This window comes from Salvelinus namaycush, unplaced genomic scaffold (genome assembly GCF_016432855.1).
Source record: "Salvelinus namaycush isolate Seneca unplaced genomic scaffold, SaNama_1.0 Scaffold43, whole genome shotgun sequence".
In the NCBI taxonomy this organism is placed as follows: domain Eukaryota; kingdom Metazoa; phylum Chordata; class Actinopteri; order Salmoniformes; family Salmonidae; genus Salvelinus; species Salvelinus namaycush.
The window spans coordinates 183571-206781 of NW_024061120.1; the positions used below are offsets into that span (position 1 = coordinate 183571).

Here is a 23211-nt window from a genome sequence, read left to right on the forward strand (position 1 = left end):
AGACAGGGAGAGACGGGGGGAGAGGAGAGAGGGAGACAGGGAGAGACGGGGGGAGAGGAGAGAGGGAGACAGGGAGAGACGGGGGGAGAGGAGAGAGGGAGACAGGGAGAGACGGGGGGAGAGGAGAGAGGGAGACAGGGAGAGACGGGGGAGAGGAGAGAGGGAGACAAGGAGAGACGGGGGAGAGGAGAGAGGGAGACAGGGAGAGACGGGGGAGAGGAGAGAGGGGAAGGGAGAGACGGGGGGAGAGGAGAGAGGGAGACAGGGAGAGACGGGGGGAGAGGAGAGAGGGGAAGGGAGAGACGGGGGGAGAGGAGAGAGGGAGACAGGGAGAGACGAGGAGAGAGGGAGACAGGGAGAGACGAGGAGAGAGGGAGACAGGGAGAGACGGGGGGAGAGGAGAGAGGGGAAGGGAGAGACGGGGGGAGAGGAGAGAGGGAGAGACTGGGGGAGAAGAGGGAGAGACGGGGGGAGAAGAGGGAGAGACTAGGGGAGAAGAGGGAGAGACTAGGGGAGAAGAGGGAGAGACTAGGGGAGAAGAGGGAGAGACTAGGGGAGAAGAGGGAGAGACTAGGGGAGAAGAGGGAGAGACGAGGGGAGAGGAGGAGAGCGGAAGGGAGAGACGGGGGGAGAGGAGAGAGGGAGACAGGGTGAGGCAGTAGACTTGGGCACTATCCACTTTTATTATAATCTTTATAAACGCTCTCCTTCATCTGAAATGATTGGAAAAGACTTGACCAGTGAAAACAACATGGTGGAAGTAGGTCATTACGTTACACCTGCGCTCTGTTCGAATACTCATACTAACCGTACTATTTGTGACGTGAATTAAGTAAATAGTATGCTTATTGGTCAAAGTATGGATACTGTTAGTATGCCAAAAAGTTCCCGGATGTTGTGCTAAATTCGCCAAAATATGAAGTATACACGCAGAGGACACTATTTCTGTACTTTAGGGCCCATAATGCAATTCTTCAGGAAAAGGGCGTGGCTTCACATTTTCAGATGTGAAGAAAATGGCGGGGAAAAAAGCGTAATTAAATAGTTGCCAGCAGCACAGTTACAGTCACCAACGCTCTGGATAACATGAAAACAGCCTCACCAGCTCTGCTAGGGAGAGTGAATTGGACAGAGTGGTCTCATTTGTGTCTGGAAGTAGCTAGCAAGCTAGCCAACGTTAGCCTGGGTGCTTGACTGCAGTTGTAAGGTCAGAACCAAAATCAACACTACTCCTCGGCCCGAGCGTCCAGTGTGCGCTCAGAGAGCGAACCGCTCTGAATTTACGAGAGCACTCTGGCACTCCAGATTTAATTTAAGAACACACCCGAAGTCGTAAAATGCCTAACTAGTCATTTGTTACGCTAACTAGCTAGCAAGAGGTTGCATAGCAACAGCATCAACTTCCGGTAGGCAGGTGAAGAGCTAGTAAGCTCAACTGAAAAGATACGTTTACAGTATACTAAAATTACATATACACACACACATATACATACACACATTAAGTATGTAGTATACAGTATGTTAGTATGGGTATTCTAACGACTCTGGTTAGTTATTTTAGATCAGAACAATGAAGGACAGGAGGGAAGGGGGCAAACTTGGAGACAATCTAGAGTCTTAGAAGTAGTTAACCACATCACTCAGCTTCAACTTCACACACGGGGGGGGGGGGGGGGGGGGGGGGGTTGTAGACACACACACACGGGTTGTAAACTCACAGGGTTGTCTTCGTCATAGTCCTTCCACTCCTGGTACAGTTCTCTCATGTCCACCAGTCTGTTCTCCATCTTCTCCAGAGCCCAGATCTGTTTCCCTTTCCCCTTACGCCTCACCTGCACCGCGGGCTCACTCAGCACAGCATCACGCTGGAGAGGGAGAGAGATTTTATTAGGATCTCTTTTAGTCCTCATTTGGACTAATCTTCCAAGAGTCCTTAAACATTAAAATACACATTTATAATACGAACACATTTTCACATATAACACAGTGTTACAAAAACAGACATAATACACTAACATATTAACCAGATAAATACTCTAACAGTCTAAAAAAGATAGATTGATTCCTTCATCTAGCATAGTCCAGCACAACTATATTTAAAATGGTTTTAAAGTATTGTTTGAATTTATATATTGAAAAGGTTTCAACACCTCACATGAAAGCAATGTAGACACACACAGCACTTTTGTCAGTATTTGTCTGACTGTGTACTCTAAAGCCGATAGTGTTATCAAGGTAGTTACTGCACAGTCAGTCAAACGCACACAAAACATTCCCCCTCTTACACACACACATCACCCTACCTTTCTGTTGGCATTGAGGTTAGCAGCAGGTATTTGCAGTGTGACCAGGTACTCCGTCCTCTTGTTGAGTTCCTCAGCTAGGAAGCCAGCCTCCTGCACCAGCAGGTTAGCTCTGACAATCTGTTGTCTCAGTCTACGCAGGCTACGAGTCATCATGGCCTCTCTACAGCACGGAGAGAGAGAGACACAGAAGGGTTAGTTATAGGACCAGCAGGTTAGCTCTGACGATCTGTTGTCTCAGGCTACGAGTCATCATGGCCTCTCTACAGCACGGAGAGAGAGAGAGAGACAGAGGGTTAGGGATGGTTATAGGACCAGCAGGTTAGTTCTGACGATCTGTTCCCTCAGTCTACGAGTCATCATGGCCTCTCTACAGCACAGAGAGAGACACAGTGGGTTAGGGATGGTTATTGGACCAGCAGGTTAGCTCTGATGATCTGTTCCCTCAGTCTACGAGTCATCATGGCCTCTCTACAGCACAGAGAGAGACACAGTGGGTTAGGGATGGTTATTGGACCAGCAGGTTAGCTCTGATGATCTGTTCCGAGTCACCACCGCCTCTCTACATCATGGAGAGATTTGGACCAACCTGTCAGTTACTATGTGACGATCTAGATGATTCCTGCTGGTTCAGTATGTATGGGGAGTTGTGTCAAAGTAACTTGTTCCGTGGCCGTTTAACTCCTGACCCCTCACCTGTCCTCGCTCCAGCGACGCATGCGTGTCTGGGCGCAGGGTGATGATGCGAGCGATGCTGCTGAGGTTCCGGCTGGCTCCAGGCCTGCGGGTCCAGGGCTCTGCAGCAGCAGAGTGTGTTTCTCTGCAGGAGGGAGCCGCTTCCTCAGCTGCTGCAGCTCCTGTTCGTACATCTGTCTCTGGCGCTCCAGAGCCGTCCTCTTCTCCTCCTCGTGCTGTCGCTCCAACGTCTGGAGGACAGACTGCATGGGGTCTGAGAGGGAGGGAGGAAGGGAAGGGACTGCTGAGCTTAATATAGTCTTCTCATTCTGAACATGACGTCTGTATCTACCTTAGATGAATGCAATGTAAGTCTCTCTGGATAAGAGTGTCTGCCAAATGACTACAATGTAAAATGTAAATTGTCACCGTTGTTGCCCATGCCCTTCATCATGACCTCTGTCTGGGCAAAATCGTATCCGAAGCTGACCTCGCTGGAGACGTCACTGGCCGTATCAAAGTCCACCTCTAACTGGTCAGTACTGAGGCAACTCTTCATCACACCTTCCTCCTCATCCTCCGCATGGGCCAGGTGTCTGGGCAGGTTGATCCTGCGAGAGAGAGAGAGCGAGAAAGAGCGAGAGCGAGAGCGAGAAAGAGCGTGAGCGAGGAAGAGCGAGAAAAAGCGAGAGAGAGAAAGAGCGAGAAAGAGCGAGAGAGAGAAAGAGCGAGAGAGAGAAAGAGCGAGAAAGAGCGAGAGAGAGAAAGAGCGAGAGAGAAAGAGCGAGAGAGAAAGAGCGAGAGCGAGGAAGAGCGAGAAAAAGCGAGAGAGAGAGCGAGAGAGAGAAAGAGCGAGAGAAAGAGCGAGAGAGAGAAAGAGCGAGAGAGAGAAAGAGCGAGAAAGAGCGAGAGCGAGAAAGAGCGAGAGAGAGAAAGAGCGTGAGCGAGGAAGAGCGAGAAAAAGCGAGAGAGAGAGCGAGAGAGAGAAAGAGCGAGAGAGAGAAAGAGCGAGAGAGAGAAAGATAGAGAGAGAGCGAGAGAGAGAAAGAGCGAGAGAGAGAAAGAGCGAGAGCGAGAAAGAGCGTGAGCGAGGAAGAGCGAGAAAAAGCGAGAGAGAGAGCGAGAGAGAAAGAGCGAGAGAGAGAGCGAGAGAGAAAGAGCGAGAGAGAGAGCGAGAGAGAGAAAGAGAGAGAGAGAGCGAGAGAGAGAAAGAGAGAGAGAGAGCGAGAGGCTTAGACCAAAACAACAGTGTTTGTGCATAGACATGAATGGCTACTAGAGTGACAGCTGTTATGATGTATTGAAGAGGGAGACAGCTGATCTGTAAACTCAACCTGAAGAAGTGGTTATTTCCCCACAGGATGCGGTCGCCATGGTGAAGCTGGACTGGGTTGGTGACTGAAGAGCCATTCACACACGTACTGCAGACGGAGAGAGCCATGACTATTTACAGTAGATATGACAGAAATTAACTATAGCAGGTTGGGGTAGTTCTAGCAGTTTTGTTCCGTGCATTGGTGTGTGTGTGTCTATGTGCAGCCCTACCGTGGATTGCAGTGTGTGTGTGTGTGTAGCTCTACCGTGCGGTGTGGTGTGTGTGTGTAGCGGTGTGTGTGGGTGTATAGCCCTACCGTGGATTGCAGTGTGTGTGTGTGTGTGTGTAGCCCTACCGTGCGGTGCGGTGTGTGTGGGTGTATAGCCCTACCGTACGGTGCGGTGTGTGTGTGTTGCGGTGTGTGTGGGTGTATAGCCCTACCGTACGGTGCGGTGTGTGTGTGTTGCGGTGTGTGTGGGTGTATAGCCCTACCGTACGGTGCGGTGTGTGTGTGTTGCGGTGTGTGTGGGTGTATAGCCCTACCGTACGGTGCGGTGTGTGTGTGTTGCGGTGTGTGTGGGTGTATAGCCCTACCGTACGGTGCGGTGTGTGTGGGTGTATAGCCCTACCGTACGGTGTGGTGTGTGTGTGTAGCGGTGTGTGTGGGTGTATAGCCCTACCGTACGGTGCGGTGTGTGTGGGTGTATAGCCCTACCGTACGGTGCGGTGTGTGTGTGTTGCGGTGTGTGTGGGTGTATAGCCCTACCGTACGGTGCGGTGTGTGTGTGTTGCGGTGTGTGTGGGTGTATAGCCCTACCGTACGGTGCGGTGTGTGTGTGTTGCGGTGTGTGTGGGTGTATAGCCCTACCGTACGGTGCGGTGTGTGTGTGTGTGTGTGTGCAGCCCTACCGTACCGTGCGGTGTGTGTGTGTGTGTGTGTGTAGCTCTACCGTGCGGTGTGTGTGTGTGTGTGTGTGGTGTGTGTGTGTAGCCCTACCGTGCGGTGTGTGTGTGGTGTGTGTGTGTGTGTGTGTTTGTGTGTGTAGCCCTACCGTCCGGTGTGTGTGTGGTGTGTGTGTGTGTGTGTGTTTGTGTAGCCCTACCGTGCGGTGTGTGTGTGGTGTGTGTGTGTGTGTGTGTGTGTAGCCCTACCGTCCGGTGTGTGTGTGGTGTGTGTGTGTGTGTGTTTGTGTAGCCCTACCGTGCGGTGTGTGGTGTGTGTGTGTAGCCCTACTGTCCGGTGTGTGTGTGGTGTGTGTGTGTGTGTGTGTGTGTGTGTGTGTAGCCCTACCGTGCGGTGTGTGTGTGTGTGTGTGTGTGTGTGTAGCCCTACCGTGCAGTGCGGTGCGGTGTGAGAACCACTCCAGTCTCAGCGGTGATGTTGATGACACAGTGCTCAGGGTGGATGGCCATACCACACAGCTGAATATCCTGAGAGTCAGCAGAGCCAACACGCGTGTGCTCCTACACACGGGACACAAACATGGGACAGACCATAGAGAGGTGGGTTAATACGTTATTACGTCAACCAAGCCCGCACACGGGTGATCCTACACACGGGACTCAATCACTACCATGAAAAAAAAAATAACAAAAATCCCAGATTGTAGCTTTAAGATCTGTGAATAGGATGTTAAGTTGCTGACTGTACCTTTAGGTAGTAGACCAGCAGTTCGTTGAGGGCGGGGTCAGCGTTGAGGTTGACAAGGAAACACTTGTCATCTACCAGTCTGATACCAGACGACTGGAGAGAGATACCTAGAGACTCCAACTGTTTCTGTCTCTCCTACAGCACAACATAGAAGATAGAGGACTGAAGAGAGGACCGGAGAGAGATACCTAGAGACTCCAACTGTTTCTGTCTCTCCTACAGCACACACGCAGTGGACAGTAGTAAAAAGGAGTAGACAGTCGTAGACAGGAGAAGACAGTCGTAGACAGGAGAAGACAGTCGTAGACAGGAGAAGACAGTCGTAGACAGTCGTAGACAGTCAAAGCCAGGAGAGAGATATCTAGAGATTCTAGCTGCTTGTGAGGAAAGAAACATAATAAAACACAGAAAACTATCATCAGGACAGAGAAATGTACGTGTAGCTACCTGAGCGACTGCCTCAGTCTTGCGTAGTTTCTGCTCCCAGGTAACAGTCATCTCCTGGATCAGCTTCTCCGATTCCTCCAGCCTGTCCTTCAGATCTGGAGCCTTCATGGACTGACAGGGAGAAGAGACAAATACACATTTTATTCATCACATGCTTGGTCAAACAACAGATGTAGACTAACAGTGAAATGTTTACTTACAGGCCCTTCCCAACAATACAGAGAGAAACAGAAGAGAAAAATAACACAATGACTAATAATAACTTGTCTATATACACAGAGTACCAGTACTGAGTCCATGACCAGGGGTATGAGGTATTAACTTGTCTATATACACAGAGTACTAGTACTGAGTCCATGACCAGGGGTACGATGTAATAACTTGTCTATACACAGAGTACCAGTACTGAGTCCATGACCAGGGGTACGAGGTAATAACTTGTCTATATACACAGAGTACCAGTACTGAGTCCGTGACCAGGGGTACGAGGTATTAACTTGTCTATACACACAGAGTACCAGTACTGAGTCCGTGACAAGGGGTATGAGGTATTAACTTGTCTATATACACAGAGTACCAGTACTGAGTCCATGACCAGGGGTACGAGGTATTAACTTGTCTATATACACAGAGTACCAGTACTGAGTCCATGACCAGGGGTATGAGGTATTAACTTGTCTATACACACAGAGTACCAGTACTGAGTCCATGACCAGGGGTATGAGGTATTAACTTGTCTATATACACAGAGTACCAGTACTGAGTCCATGACCAGGGGTATGAGGTAATGGAGGTAGATATGTACATATAGTTCTTCGGAAAGTATTCAGACCTTAACTTTTTCTACATCTTGTTACGTTACAGCCATATTCTAAAATTCATAAATTGAGGGGGGGGGGGGGGGGGGGGAGAGAGAACAATCTACACACAATACCCCACAATGTCAAAGCAAAAACAAGTTTAGAATTTTTTGCTAATTTATTAAAAATAAAAAAACGTAAAATATGACATTTACACAAGTATTCAGACATTTTATTGAGTACTTTGTTGAAGCACCTGCCATGAGATCAGCTTGGCACATGGCTGACAGATAGCCGGAGCAGGGGCGGGGGTTTATGACTTAACAGCCGGTAATAAATAATTTGCAGAAACTCTTTCTTGCCCTGCAGTACTGGGAAACAAATCCCTTTGTCTACAGAAGACCTTTGGAACAATATTCATAACACAGGAATGTTATTAATGTTCCATGGGGGATCTAAAGAACGTTGGTACATCTGAAGTATCTCTTCTAACAAACACTCCACTACCAGAGAAGCTCTACAAAAGGACATTGTGACTTCCGGTGGACAAACCAGAGCCTTACATACATCGACAACTTCACCATAGGAGTCATCGAGTTCAACAGAGATGTAACGACGATCAAGGACAGCTACGCATAAATATATATATTACATTTCTAATCCAAATAAGCAGTGGTTAGGGTGCTAAGTATAAATATTTACCTGAGCGTAGCTTCCAAATGTATCCAAGTGTTGTCTTACTTTGTCTCTCCCTCTCTTTACCTACCCCTCCATCTCCATGTGTAACAAGCCGTCATATCTTGTCAGTCCACTAGTGACTTTTATCTCATGTAAGTGTGTACAGTCGTGGCCAAAAGTTGAGAATGACACAAATATTAATTTCCACAAAGTTTGCTGCTTCAGTGTCTTTAGATATTTTTGTCAGATGTTACTATGGACTACTGAAGTATAATTACAAGCATTTCATAAGTGTCAAAGGCGTTTGTTGACAATTACATTAAGTTGATGCAAAGAGTCAATATTTGCAGTGTTGACCCTTCTTTTTCAAGACCCCTGCAATCCACCCTGGCATGCTGTCAATTAACTTCTGGGCCACATCCTGACTGATGGCAGCCCATTCTTGCATAATCAATGCTTGGAGTTTGTCAGAATTTGTGAGTTTTGTTTGTCCACCCGCCTCTTGAGGATTGACCACAAGTTCTCAATGGGATTAAGGTCTGGGGAGTTTCCTGGCCATGGACCCAAAATATTGATGTTTTGTTCCCCGAGCCACTTAGTTTTCACTTTTGCCTTATGGCAAGGTGCTCCATCATGCTGGAAAAGGCATTGTTCGTCACCAAACTGTTCCTGGATGGTTGGGAGAAGATGCTCTCGGAGGATGTGTTGGTACCATTCTTTATTCATGGCTGTGTTCTTAGGCAAAATTGTGAATGAGCCCACTCCCTTGGCTGAGAAGCAACCCCACACATGAATGGTCTCAGGATGCTTTACTGTTGGCATGACACAGGACTGATGGTAGCGCTCACCTTGTCTTCTCCGGACAAGCTTTTTTCCAGATGCCCCAAACAACCGGAAAGGGGATTCAGAGAAAATGAATTTACCCCAGTCCTCAGCAGTCCAATCCCTGTACCTTTTGCAGAATATCAGGCTGTCTCTGATGTTCTGCCTGGAGAGAAGTGGCTTCTTTGCTGCCCTTCTTGACACCAGGCCATCCTCCAAAAGTCTTCGCCTCACTGTGCGTGCAGATGCACTCACACCTGCCTGCTGCCATTCCTGAGCAAGCTCTGTACTGTTGGTGCCCCGATCCCGCAGCTGAATCAACTTTAGGAGACGGTCCTGGCACTTGCTGGACTTTCTTGGGCGCCCTGAAGCCGCCTTCACAACAATTTAACCGCTCTCCTTGAAGTTCTTGATGATCTGATAAATGGTTGATTTAGGTGCAATCTTACTGGCAGCAATATCCTTGCCTGTGAAGACCTTTTTGTGCAAAGCAATGATGACGGCACGTATTTCCTTGCAGGTAACCATGGTTGACAGAGGAAGAACAATGATTCCAAGCACCACCCTCCTTTTGAAGCTTCCAGTCGGTTATTCGAACTCAATCAGCATGACAGAGTGATCTCCAGCCTTGTCCTCGTCAACACTCACACCTGTGTTAAGGAGAGAATCACTGACATGATGTCAGCTGGTCCTTTTGTGGCAGGGCTGAAATGCAGTGGAAATGTTTTTGGGGGGGATTCAGTTCATTTGCATGGCAAAGAGGGACTTTGCAATTAATTGAAATTCATCTGATCACTCTTCATAACGTTCTGGAGTATATGCAAATTGCCAACATACAAACTGAGGCAGCAGACTTCGCGAAAATTTATATTTGTGTCATTCTCAAAACTTTTGGCCACGACTGTATGTGTATTCTGTGTTATTATTTAGTTAGTAAATAAATGATTAAATCAGTTTGTGTAGTACTGAATATTCAGAAAGGCTAGGGTTTCGTGCGGATCCAAGGATTATGCAACGTTCAGAATGAGATTGATGAGGTAATTCATAATTGACTGTTATTCATGTAAGTGATACAGTTGAAATCGGAAGTTTACATACACTTAGGCTGGAGTCATTAAAACTCGTTTTTCAACTCCTCCTCAAATTTCTTGTTAACAAACTATAGTTTTGGCAAGTCGGTTAGGACATCTACTTTGTGAATGACACAAGTCATTTTTCCGACAATTGTTTACAGACAGATTATTTCACTGTATTACAATTCCAGTGGGTCAGGAGTTTACATACACTAAGTTGACTGTGCCTTTAAACAGCTTTAAAATTCCAGAAAATGATTTCAAGGCTTTAGAAGCTCCTGATTGACTCAAATGATGTCAGTTGGAGGTGTACCTGTGGATGTATTTCAACGCCTACCTTCAAACTCAGTGCCTCTTTGCTTGACATCAGGGGAAAATCTAAATAAATCAGCCAAGACCACAGAAAATAAATTGTAGACCTCCTGTCTGGTTCATCCTTGGGAGCAATTTCCAAACGCCTGAAGGTACCACGTCCATCTGTACAAACAATAGTATGCAAGTATAAACACCATGGGACCATGCAGCCGCCATACCGCTCAGGAGACGCGTTCTGTCTCCTAGAGATGAACGTACTTTGGTGCGAAAAGTGAAAATCAATCCCAGAACAGCAGCAAAGGACCTTGTGAAGATGCTGGAGGAAACAGGTACAAAAGTATCTATATCCACAGTAAAACGAGTCCTATATCGACATAACCTGACAGGCCGCTCAGCAAGGAAGAAGGCACTGCTCCAAAACTGCCATAAAAAAGCCAGACTATAATTTGCAACTGCACATTTGGACAAAGATCGTACTTTTTGGAGAAATGTCCTCTGGTCTGATGAAACAAAAACAGAACTGTTTGGCCACAATCATCATTGTTAAATTCGGAGGAAAAAGGGGGAGGCTTGCAAGCCGAAGAACACCATCTCAACCGTGAAGCACAGGGGTGGCAGCATCATGTTGTGGGGGTGCTTTGCTGCAGGAGGGACTGGTGCACTTCACAAAATAGATGGCATCATGAGGGAGGAAAATTATGTGGATATATTGAAGCAACATCTCAAGACATCAGTCAGGAAGTTAAAGCTTGGTCGCAAATGGCTCTTCCAAAATGGACAATGATCCCAAGCATACTTCCAAAGTTGTGGCAAAATGGCTTAAGGACAACAAAGTCAAGGTATTGGAGTGTCCATCACAAAGCCCTGACCTTAATCCTATATTGCAAATTTGTGGACAGAACTGAAAAAGCATGTGCGAGCAAGGAGGCCTACAAACCTGACTCAGTTACACCAGCTGTTAGGAGGAATGGGAAAATTCACCCAACTTATTGTGGGAAGCTTGTGGAAGGCTACCCAAAATTTTTAACCCAGTTTAAACAATTTAAAAGGCAATGCTACCAAATACTAATTGAGTGTATGTAAACTTCTGACCCACTGGGAATGTGATGAAAGAAATAAAAGCTCAAATCATTTAATTCTCTCTACTATTATTCTGACATTTCACATTCTTAAAATAAAGTGGTGATCCTAACGGACCTAAAACAGGGAATTTTTACTAGGATTAAATGTCAGGAATTGTGAAAAACTGAGTTTAAAATGTACTTGGCTAAGGTGTATGTAAACTTCCGACTTCAACTGTATCTATATATCTTTCGAGTTTCAGCCGGGAGATAGTAACTTGTTGAACAACTAGAGCTCAGTCTTAGTGCCAGCATACGTTTGTGGTGGTAAATAGACAGCTATGAAAAATAAAAACTATCTTGGTAAATAGTATGGTCTACAGCTTATCATGAGGTATTCTAACTCAGGTGAGTAGAACCTCCGAGAATTCCTTAACATTAGGAGATCACACACACAAGCTGCTGTTAACACACACACACAAGCTGCTGTTAACACACACACACAAGCTGCTGTTAACACACACACACAAGCTGCTGTTAACACACACACAAGCTGCTGTTAACACACACACAAGCTGCTGTTAACACACACACAAGCTGCTGTTAACACACACACAAGCTGCTGTTAACACACACACAACCATTATAACACACACACACAAGCTGCTGTTAACACACACACACACACAAGCTGCTGTTAACTCACACACAAGCTGCTGTTAACACACACACAACCATTATAACACACACATTCCTCTCCTTCAGATCTGGGGCTTTCATATTCTGACAGAGAGAAGACACACAACCCAGCAGCAGTCACGCTGAGGGATGGGGCTGTAAAAACGAAACTACTCTCATTCAACCACTCTGCCACAAGCCACTCCCCCACAAGTCATTCAACCACAAGCCACAAGCCACTCCCCCACAAGTCATTCAACCACAAGCCATAAGTCATTCAACCACAAGCCACAAGTCATTCAACCACAAGTCATTCAACCACAAGCCACAAGTCATTCAACCACAAGTCATTCAACCACAAGCCACAAGTCATTCAACCACAAGTCATTCAACCACAAGCCACAAGTCATTCAACCACAAGTCATTCAACCACAAGCCACAAGTCATTCAACCACAAGTCATTCAACCACAAGCCACAAGTCATTCAACCACAAGCCACAAGTCATTCAACCACAAGCCACAAGTCATTCAACCACAAGCCACAAGTCATTCAACCACAAGCCACTCAACCACAAGCCACTCAACCACAAGCCACTCAACCACAAGTCATGCAACCACACGCCACAAGCCATGCAACCACAAGTCATTCAACCACAAGCCATGCAACCACAAGCCATGCAACCACAAGCCATGCAACCACACGCCACAAGCAATTCAACCACAAGTCATTCAACCACAAGTCACAAGTCATTCAACCACACGCCACTCAACCACAAGTCACAAGTCCTTCAACCACAAGCCACTCAACCACAAGTCACAAGTCCTTCAACCACAAGCCACTCAACCACAAGTCACTCAACCACAAGTCATTCAACCACAAGCCACAAGTCATTCAACCACGTCATTCAACCACAAGCCACAAGTCATTCAACCACAAGTCACAAGTCATTCAACCACAAGTCATTCAACCACAAGCCATTCAACCACAAGCCACAAGTCATTCAACCACAAGCCACAAGTCATTCAACCACAAGCCACAAGCCATTCAACCACAAGTCATTCAACCACAAGCCACAAGTCATTCAACCACAAGTCATTCAACCACAAGTCATTCAACCACAAGCCATTCAACCACAAGCCATTCAACCACAAGCCACAAGTCATTCAACCACAAGCCACAAGTCATTCAACCACAAGTCATTCAACCACAAGTCATTCAACCACAAGCCACAAGTCATTCAACCACAAGCCATTCAACCACAAGTCATTCAACCACAAGCCATTCAACCACAAGTCATTCAACCACAAGTCACAAGTCATTCAACCACAAGTCACAAGTCATTCAACCACAAGCCACAAGTCATTCAACCACAAGCCACAAGTCATTCAACCTGTGTTCTAAGTCAGTAGTCTGAATGGTTTTCATTGGTCATTAATCCATGTTAGTCTCACCGAGATAAGAGCTGTTCAAGATGGCAGCATTCTGCAAAGTTACCAAAGTTTCACAGTCGATGTGTACCTCCGCCTCAGTAATCTGGGGATGCCTGTTATATAATTATTAACCGTTCAGTACCTTAGTAATCTGGGGATGCCTGTTATATAATTATTAACCGTTCAGTACCTCAGTAATCTGGGGATGCCTGTTATATAATTATTAACCGTTCAGTACCTCAGTAAGCTGGGGATGCCTGTTATATAATTATTAACCATTCAGTACCTCAGTAATCTGGGGATGCCTGTTATATAATTATTAACCGTTCAGTACCTCAGTAAGCTGGGGATGCCTGTTATATAATTATTAACCGTTCAGTACCTCAGTAAGCTGGGGATGCCTGTTATATAATTATTAACCGTTCAGTACCTCAGTAATCTGGGGATGCCTGTTATATAATTATTAACCGTTCAGTACCTCAGTAAGCTGGGGATGCCTGTTATATAATTATTAACCATTCAGTACCTCAGTAATCTGGGGATGCCTGTTATATAATTATTAACCGTTCAGTACCTCAGTAAGCTGGGGATGCCTGTTATATAATTATTAACCGTTCAGTACCTCAGTGAGCTGGGGATGCCTGTTATATAATTATTAACCGTTCAGTACCTCAGTGAGCTGGGGATGCCTGTTATATAATTATTAACCGTTCAGTACCTCAGTAATCTGGGGATGCCTGTTATATAATTATTAACCGTTCAGTACCTCAGTAAGCTGGGGATGCCTGTTATATAATTATTAACCGTTCAGTACCTCAGTAATCTGGGGATGCCTGTTATATAATTATTAACCGTTCAGTACCTCAGTAAGCTGGGGATGCCTGTTATATAATTATTAACCGTTCAGTACCTCAGTGAGCTGGGGATGCCTGTTATATAATTATTAACCGTTCAGTACCTCAGTAAGCTGGGGATGCCTGTTATATAATTATTAACCGTTCAGTACCTCAGTAAGCTGGGGATGCCTGTTATATAATTATTAACCGTTCAGTACCTCAGTGAGCTGGGGATGCCTGTTATATAATTATTAACCGTTCAGTACCTCAGTAAGCTGGGGATGCCTGTTATATAATTATTAACCGTTCAGTACCTCAGTAAGCTGGGGATGCCTGTTATATAATTATTAACCGTTCAGTACCTCAGTGAGCTGGGGATGCCTGTTATATAATTATTAACCGTTCAGTACCTCAGTAAGCTGGGGATGCCTGTTATATAATTAGTAACCGTTCAGTACCTCCGCCTCAGTAAGCTGGTCTCGTAGTTTCTCCACCTCCACCCGTAGCTCTCTGATGATGCGTGCGTTGGGGTCTTCGTTGACGACGGCGTGGTTGACGATGCTCTTAGCCCGGTCAGCGTAGCGCAGCGTGGACAACGTCTCGTCATAGTTATCAGCTGCTGGACTCACTGTGGCCACCATGGCTGTCCTACTGTTACCACCCAGACTGTCCTGGAGAGAGGAGAGGGAGAGGTTACTCTGTTAGAAAAGACAGATTGTTACCACCCAGACTGTCCTGGAGAGGGAGGAAAAAGACAGAAGGAATGTGAAATCTGAAGATGTGGTTACTCCATTTAAAAAAGAGACAGCTTTTCCACATAAAGTATCAGTCAAAAGTTTGGACACACCTACTCATTAATAATGTTGTTTTTTTTTACATTTTTTTTTTTTTACACAAATATGAAATAACACATACAGAACCATGTAGTAAACAAAACAAAGTGTTGAACAACTTAAAATATATTTTAGATTTTTTCAAAGTAGCCATCCTTTGCCTTGATGACCGCTTTGCTCACTCTTGGCATTCTCTCAACAAGCGTCACCTGGAATGCTTTTCCAACGGTCTTAAAAGGAGTTCCCACATATGCTGAGCACTTGTTGACTGCTGATTTTTCACTCTGCGGTCCGACTCTTCCCAAACCATCTCAATTGGGTTGAGGTCAGGGGATTGTGGATGCCAGGTCATCTGATGCAACACTCCATCACTCTCCTTCTTGGTCAAAAAGCCCTTACACAGCCTGGAGATGTGTTGGTACATTGTCCTGTTGAAAAACAAATGATAGTCCCACTAAGCACAAACCAGATGGGATGGCATATCGCTGCAGAATGCCGTGATAGCCATGCTGGTTAAGGGTGCCATGAATTCTAAATAAATCACCAACATTGTCACCAGCAAAGCACCATCATACCTCCCCCTCCATGCTTCACGGTGGGAACCACACATGCGGAAATCATCCGTTCACCTACTCTGCGTCTCACAAAGACACGGCGGTTGGAACCAAAAATCTCAAATTTGGACTCATCAGACCAAAAGGACAGATTTCCACCGGTCTAATGTCCATTGCTTGTGTTTCTTGGCCCAAGCAAGTCTCTTCTTATTATTGGTGTCCTTTAGTAGCGGTTTCCTTGCAGCAATTCAACCATGAAGGCCTGATTCACGCAGTCTCCTCTGAACAGTTAATGTTGAGATGTGTCTGTTACTTGAACTCTGTGAAGCATTTATTTGGGCTGCAATTTCTGAGGCTGGTAAATCTAATTAACTTCTTCTCTGCAGCAGAGGTAACTCTGGGTCTTCCTTTCCTGTGGCGGTCCTCATGAGAGCCAATTTCATCATAGTGCTTGATGGTTTTTGCGACTGTCGTTTCTCTTCGCTTATTTGAGCTGTTCTTGCCATAATATGGACTTGGTATTTTACCAAACAGGGCTATCTTCTGTATACCCCCCTACCTTATCATCACAACACGACCGATTGGCTTAAACGCATTAGGATGGAAAGAAATTCCACAAATTAACTTTCAACAAGGCACACCTGTTAATTGAAATGCATTCCAGGTGACTACCTCATGAAGCAGGTTGAGAGAATGCCAAGAGTGTGCAAAGCTGTCAAGGCAAAGGGTGGCTACTTTGTTAAACAAATCAAAATATATTTTATATTTGAGATTCTTCACTTTTTTTGGTTACTACATTATTCCATAGTGTTGATGTCTTCTATTATTCTACAATGTAGAAAATAGTAAAAATAAAGAAAAACCCTTGAATGAGTAGGCGTGTCCAAACTTTTGACTGGTACTGTTTGTAGTGTGGAAGGAGAGACCAGGTCAATACTGTTACAGTTGGAGAATGTGGAATGGTAATAACCCACATAATGGAATTATGGCTAGGCCTACCTTGAGTAGCCAGGTCAGAACTGAGTCTCTGTAGGGAACAAACTTGGTCTTGTTCTTCCCTGCTCCTTGGTCTGCCAGCGCTGAGATCACCAAGCCCAGGGTGCTTAGAGACCTGGCCACACCCACACAGTAATGAATGTTAAGAAAAACATGAAGACATCAAAGTGTGTTACATTTTGAGACAGAGAGAGAGAGAGGTGTGAGAGAGAGAGAGGTGTGAGAGAGAGAGAGACACAGAGAGAGAGGTGTGAGAGAGAGAGAGACACAGAGAGAGAGGTGTGGGAGAGAGAGACGTGGGAGAGAGAGGAGAGAGACAGAGAGAGACGTGGGAGAGAGAGGAGAGAGACAGAGAGAGACGTGGGAGAGAGAGGAGAGAGACAGAGAGAGACGTGGGAGAGAGACAGAGAGAGGAGAGAGACAGAGAGAGGAGAGAGACAGAGAGAGGAGAGAGACAGAGAGAGGAGAGAGACAGAGAGAGGAGAGAGACAGAGAGAGGTGAGAGACAGAGAGAGGTGTGGGAGAGAGAGGTGTGAGAGAGAGAGGTGTGGGAGAGAGAGGTGTGGGAGAGAGAGGTGTGAGAGAGAGAGACGTGGGAGAGAGAGGTGAGAGAGAGACGTGGGAGAGAGAGGAGAGAGACAGAGAGAGACGTGGGAGAGAGAGGAGAGAGAGAGAGAGACGTGGGAGAGAGAGGAGAGAGACAGAGAGAGACGTGGGAGAGAGAGGAGAGAGACAGAGAGAGGTGTGGGAGAGAGAGGAGAGAGACAGAGAGAGACGTGGGAGAGAGAGGAGAGAGACAGAGAGAGGAGAGAGAGACAGAGAGAGGAGAGAGACACAGAGAGAGGAGAGAGACACAGAGAGAGGAGAGAGACAGAGAGAGGAGAGAGACAGAGAGAGGAGAGAGACAGAGAGAGGTGTGGGAGAGAGAGGTGTGGGAGAGAGAGGTGTGGGAGAGAGAGAGAGAGGTGTGAGAGAGAGGTGTGAGAGAGAGAGAGAGAGGTGTGAGAGAGAGGTGTGAGAGAGAGAGAGAGAGGTGTGAGAGAGAGGAGTGAGAGACAGAGAGAGAGGTGTGAGAGAGAGGAGAGAGACAGAGAGAGAGGTGTGAGAGAGAGGAGAGAGACAGAGAGAGACGTGTGAGAGAGAGGAGAGAGACAGAGAGAGACGTGGGAGAGAGAGGAGAGAGACAGAGAGAGACGTGGGAGAGAGAGGTGTGGGAGAGAGAGGAGAGAGACAGAGAGAGGTGTGGGAGAGAGAGGAGAGAGACAGAGAGAGGTGTGGGAGAGAGAGGAGAGAGACAGAGAGAGGTGTGGGAGAGAGAGGAGAGAGACAGAGAGAGGTGTGGGAGAGAGAGGAGAGAGACAGAGAGGGGTGTGGGAGAGAGAGGAGAGAGACAGAGAGAGGAGAGATACAGAGAGAGGGGTGTGGGCGAGAGAGGTGTGGGAGAGAGAGGTGTGGGAGAGAGAGGTGTGGGAGAGAGAGGTGTGTGTGAGAGAGGTGTGTGGGAGAGAGGTGTGGGAGAGAGGTGTGGGAGAGAGAGTGAGAGGGTGAGAGATGTGTGAGAGAAAGATCTAGAGAACATACTTGTTGATGTTGCTTCCTTCCTTCATCCTCTCTCCAGTAGCTCCAGTCTTAGCAGCTCTCTCACTGCCGGCCAGATCCACCAGACTCAGCTTACTGACCTTCTCACCACTCGTCTACGAAACACCACATGGTTCTAAATAGAACTCTACGAAACACCACACGGCACTAAATAGAGCTCTACGAAACACCACACGGTTCTAAATAGAGCTCTACGAAACACCACACGGTTCTAAATAGAGCTCTACGAAACACCACACGGCTCTAAATAAAGCTCTACGAAACACCACATGGTTCTAAATAGAGCTCTACGAAACACCACACGGCTCTAAATAGAGCTCTACGAAACACCACACGGCTCTAAATAGAACTCTACGAAACACCACACGGCACTAAATAGAACTCTACGAAACACCACACGGCTCTAAATAGAACTCTACGAAACACCACACGGCACTAAATAGAGCTCTACGAAACACCACACGGCTCTAAATAGAACTCTACGAAACACCACACGGCACTAAATAGAACTCTACGAAACACCACACGGCTCTAAATAGAGCTCTACGAAACACCACACAGCTCTAAATAAAGCTCTACGAAACACCACATGGTTCTAAATAGAGCTCTACGAAACACCACACAGCTCTAAATAAAGCTCTACGAAACACCACACGGCTCTAAATAGAGCTCTACGAAACACCACACGGCTCTAAATAGAGCTCTACGAAACACCACACGGCTCTAAATAGAACTCTACGAAACACCACACGGCACTAAATAGAACTCTACGAAACACCACACGGCTCTAAATAGAACTCTACGAAACACCACACGGCACTAAATAGAGCTCTACGAAACACCACACGGCTCTACGTAGAGCTCTACGAAAAAGGTAATTTGTTGGCAACACGTTAGCAACACGTTAGCAACACGTTAGCAACAAAGCCAGCTGGAGAAAATAAAGGCAGTGGAGCCAAATTGGAAGTATTTTTTAATTAACTGATTTTAGACTAATCTCCAGTGATTTGGTGACGTCAACACATGTATTCACATACAAATATCAAATAATTTGCAAGATGCTGGTTTTGAATGTGAACAAACGTGTCCTACCCCAGAACCCAGGTCCGTGACTGTTGGACATACCCCAGAACCCAGGTCCGTGACTGTGTTGGACCTACCCCAGAACCCAGGTCCGTGACTGTGTTGGACCTACCCCAGAACCCAGGTCCGTGACTGTGTTGGTCATACCCCAGAACCCAGGTCCGTGACTGTGTGTGTTGGTCATACCCCAGAACCCAGGTCTGTGACTGTGTGTGTTGGTCATACCCCAGAACCCAGGTCCGTGACTGTGTGTTGGACCTACCCCAGAACCCAGGTCCGTGACTGTGTGTTGGACCTACCCCAGAACCCAGGTCCGTGACTGTGTGTGTGAGGATGATGTTGAAGACGGCGTGGGACCTGCTGCTCTCCTCGTTCATATTGGTGGCTGCTACTGTACGAGACTTGTTACCCTCTGACATCAGACACTCTATGTCCTGCAGAGAGAGAGAGAGAGAGAGAGAAAAAGAGAGAGAAAAAGAGCGAGAGAAAAAGAGAGAGAGCGAGAGAGAAAGAGCGAGAGAGAAAGAGCGAGAGAGAAAGAGCGAGAGAGAGATAGAGAGAGAGAGATAAAGAGAGAGAGAGAGATAAAGAGAGAGAGAATGTATTGGCTGGTCTCTCTAATGTAAGCATTTAAATATAGTAGCAGTCCTCTCTTCACAAACAAAATGTATTCCAATGAGACCAACCTGGGCCAACAGAGGTAAACAAAATGTATTCCAATGAGACCAACCTGGGCCAACAGAGGTAAACAAATTGTATTCCAATGAGACCAACCTGGGCCAACGGAGGTAAACAAATTGTATTCCAATGAGACCAACCTGGGCCAACGGAGGTAAACAAAATGAAATGAGACTTAAAAAACTTGATTAGAGCACCTTGTAGCAGGCTACAGCCAGACGGGACAGACCATCAACGTAAGGCCCGAACACCTTGTGTTCTCTCACTCGCAGGGACTGACGACTTCTGAGAACAGACAGGTTGTTATCATTACAGACGATCCTTTTGGGGGGGGGGGGGGGTGTCGACATAAATGTTAACCCTGGATGTATCAAAGGGACGGCTCTCTTTTACTCACGTTTATATGTATTTTAATGTTGATTAAAATAAAATAAAACTTGATCATAAAAAATAAAATAAAAAAACAAGAGTTCCTGTTCTCCTCACCCTTTGGGATCCAGTAGATCCCGAACCTTCTCGTTGTAGATCTCCATAAAGGAGACCTCGACAGTGAAGCTCTCTCCCTCCCTCTGTTCCAGTAGGGTCCGGTCAAACAGAGAGCTGCACAGCCGCGGGATCAGACCTGGCTGCTCTGACGAACCCATCATGGTGTACGACTTCCCTGAGCCTGGTGGCGGACACACAGACAAATCAAATTAGAGGATCAGTGAAGCTTAGCCAATGAAAATCACTGGATCAGGAGGGCTCAGCCAATCAAAGCTAGAGAGGTTAGGCACTGCCAATTAAGTGACAGGCCAAAAGCTTTTGTTTGAGAAAATGCAAAATAATAAATTGGACTAAAAAAATGTTTGAACTGAGTTTGAAGTGTGTGTCACATGGTATGTGTTATTCAATGTCTGAGTAACTACTCTAATGTGGTCATTCCTGCCTTTCTAGGTTCCTGCCTTTCTAGGTTCCTGCCTTTCTAGGGAGTTTTTCCTAGCCAATATGTTCCTGCATCGCTTGTTCTTTGTGGTTTTAGGCTGGCTATCTGTATGTAACTTTGTGACAACTGCTAATGTAAAAAGGGCTTTATAAAACACATTTGATTAATTGACTGGTGCCAACCTGTCTGTCCATAAGCGAAGATACAGGCATTATAGCCCAAGAAGGCATTGTCCAGAAGACTTTCTCCAAGGCACTGGAACACGACATCTTGACCTGAGAGACACACATTACATTCCAATTGAGCTGCATTAGAATATGTGGATCTTTCTCCGAGGCAGAGATTTCTCTTCCCTGAAGACAAGAGGCTGCTTCTCCAGGTCTGTTCCTTTCTACAGGTGTACTAGTTCAGTTAAAGACGGGGCCTGCTTTTCCCTCCACGCAGGGCTCTGCGACCAGGAAACATAGTGCTTCCCTCCACGCAGCGCTCTGCGACCAGGAAACATAGTGCTTCCCTCCACGCAGCGCTCTGCGACCAGGAAACATAGTGCTTCCCTCCACGCAGCGCTCTGCGACCAGGAAACATAGTGCTTCCCTCCACGCAGCGCTCTGCGACCAGGAAACATGGTGCTTCCCTCCACGCAGCGCTCTGCGACCAGGAAACATAGTGCTTCCCTCCACGCAGCGCTCTGGGACCAGGAAACATAGTGCTTCCCTCCACGCAGCGCTCTGCGACCAGGAAACATAGTGCTTCCCTCCACGCAGCGCTCTGCGACCAGGAAACATAGTGCTTCCCTCCACGCAGCGCCCTGGGACCAGGAAACATAGTGCTTCCCTCCACGCAGCGCCCTGGGACCAGGAAACATAGTGCTTCCCTCCACGCAGGGCTCTGGGACCAGGAAACATAGTGCTTCCCTCCACGCAGCGCTCTGCGACCAGGAAACATAGTGCTTCCCTCCACGCAGCGCTCTGGGACCAGGAAACATAGTGCTTCCCTCCACGCAGCGCTCTGGGACCAGGAAACATAGTGCTTCCCTCCACGCAGCGCTCTGCGACCAGGAAACATAGTGCTTCCCTCCACGCAGCGCTCTGGGACCAGGAAACATAGTGCTTCCCTCCACGCAGGGCTCTGGGACCAGGAAACATAGTGCTTCCCTCCACGCAGCGCTCTGGGACCAGGAAACATAGTGCTTCCACGCAATTTTAGTTGCTTGCAGCGGAGTTGCTTCTTGATCGCGTTGTGAAACACCCCCCTGCAACTAATAAACAACCCATCTGCTACTTGGTTTAATCCAATTGAATCTTCTAAATTTTGTGCAACTAGTTGCAAGCAACAGCCAATCAAAATGAATGCGTTTGTCACGTGATCGATTCTAAGGTTCGTTACGCTGACCCAGTTGTCATGTCAACGGGAGATGTATAAACAAATAGCGCCATCAGGGCTAGTAAAGGTTTATGTACATGGTTTGCAAGTAAATAAATGTAATTGTGAACTGAGACCTCTCTCAGACCAGTTTCAACTGGAATTGTTCAACGTGAGCTGCGATAGCTAGTGAGTTTGTTGTTAGCTTGGTTAGCTCGTTGCTAACAGTTCTGGTGATTTAATTTTGGTATTCTAAACTCACTCCATGTCATGTGCTGCATTAGGCCTCCTTACACTGGGATTTTACCAATTATTTGTTTATACAACCATTTGGTTATTGTATAAGGGTTGATTTAGACAAAATGCAGCTACATTTCATAAAGACATCTACTGGGTTTTGTGGATATGTCATTTTGCCCTGTTATCCTGGGTGTAGCGTGAAATTGGTTAAGGTTAGGATTGGGCAAAGGGAATCTGATCCTAGGTCTGTACCTAGAGGAAACTTCACCCCAGAACATTATTTTGTTATTGATTTTTTTTTCAAATTAAAGTATTCAACAAGTTGATATGTAACTAACCTGCAAACTTGTCTGTGTCGGCCTCATCCATGGACCAGAAGCAGTGGTCATAAGCAAAGACCTGAGGGGGAAATGACAGTCAGTTGAGGAACACACACAAAACCTTGGTAGTGATTAAATAATGATTTTGTAACCTCACAATACTGTCCTGGTTAAGGGCTCACCTTAGGCTGATTCCTGGACAGGACAACAGAAGAGAAATGGAAAGCCATAGTTAAAACAGATAACCTCAAAACAAAGTGGGATAACTAATAACACCAGTATTTGAGTAGCATTCAGGTACAGGGTAAAACATTAAGCTATTAATAACGTATTTACTAACAAAGTCCATGAAGTGACGTAAATTTTAAAAAAAGAAGATGTTTTTAATCATAGGCTTAAAGCTGTAAATGCAACTAATCCTCATGCCATGGGCTCAGACATGAGAATGCAGTGACCTTCACTCACTAAAGGCCTTGGAACGGTTAGGCTGGGCCGCGTGCCCTTCAAAACCCAGACGGACGTTCCTCCTCTCCTAT

At 46.4% G+C, this 23211-nt stretch overlaps 1 protein-coding gene across 1 annotated transcript in view; it reads right to left on the bottom strand.

The window, feature by feature from the left end:
• The window catches only part of LOC120041280 (kinesin-like protein KIF13B), a 58082-nt gene extending 35177 nt beyond the window's left edge, over nucleotides 1–22905 (bottom strand). The window contains exons 1-17 of the mRNA XM_038986213.1: nucleotides 22858–22905; nucleotides 22694–22754; nucleotides 20936–21028; nucleotides 20315–20495; nucleotides 20026–20113; nucleotides 19450–19584; nucleotides 18050–18162; nucleotides 16472–16583; nucleotides 14544–14756; nucleotides 6392–6502; nucleotides 5945–6079; nucleotides 5627–5757; nucleotides 4313–4399; nucleotides 3408–3589; nucleotides 3000–3252; nucleotides 2304–2466; nucleotides 1719–1865 (exon numbers count right to left, since the gene is read on the bottom strand). Coding sequence (XP_038842141.1) covers nucleotides 1719–1865; nucleotides 2304–2466; nucleotides 3000–3252; nucleotides 3408–3589; nucleotides 4313–4399; nucleotides 5627–5757; nucleotides 5945–6079; nucleotides 6392–6502; nucleotides 14544–14756; nucleotides 16472–16583; nucleotides 18050–18162; nucleotides 19450–19584; nucleotides 20026–20113; nucleotides 20315–20495; nucleotides 20936–21028; nucleotides 22694–22754; nucleotides 22858–22905 — 2253 coding nt within the window. The remainder of the gene's footprint in view (nucleotides 1–1718; nucleotides 1866–2303; nucleotides 2467–2999; nucleotides 3253–3407; nucleotides 3590–4312; nucleotides 4400–5626; nucleotides 5758–5944; nucleotides 6080–6391; nucleotides 6503–14543; nucleotides 14757–16471; nucleotides 16584–18049; nucleotides 18163–19449; nucleotides 19585–20025; nucleotides 20114–20314; nucleotides 20496–20935; nucleotides 21029–22693; nucleotides 22755–22857) is intronic.
• Nucleotides 22906–23211: the final 306 nt, after the last annotated feature.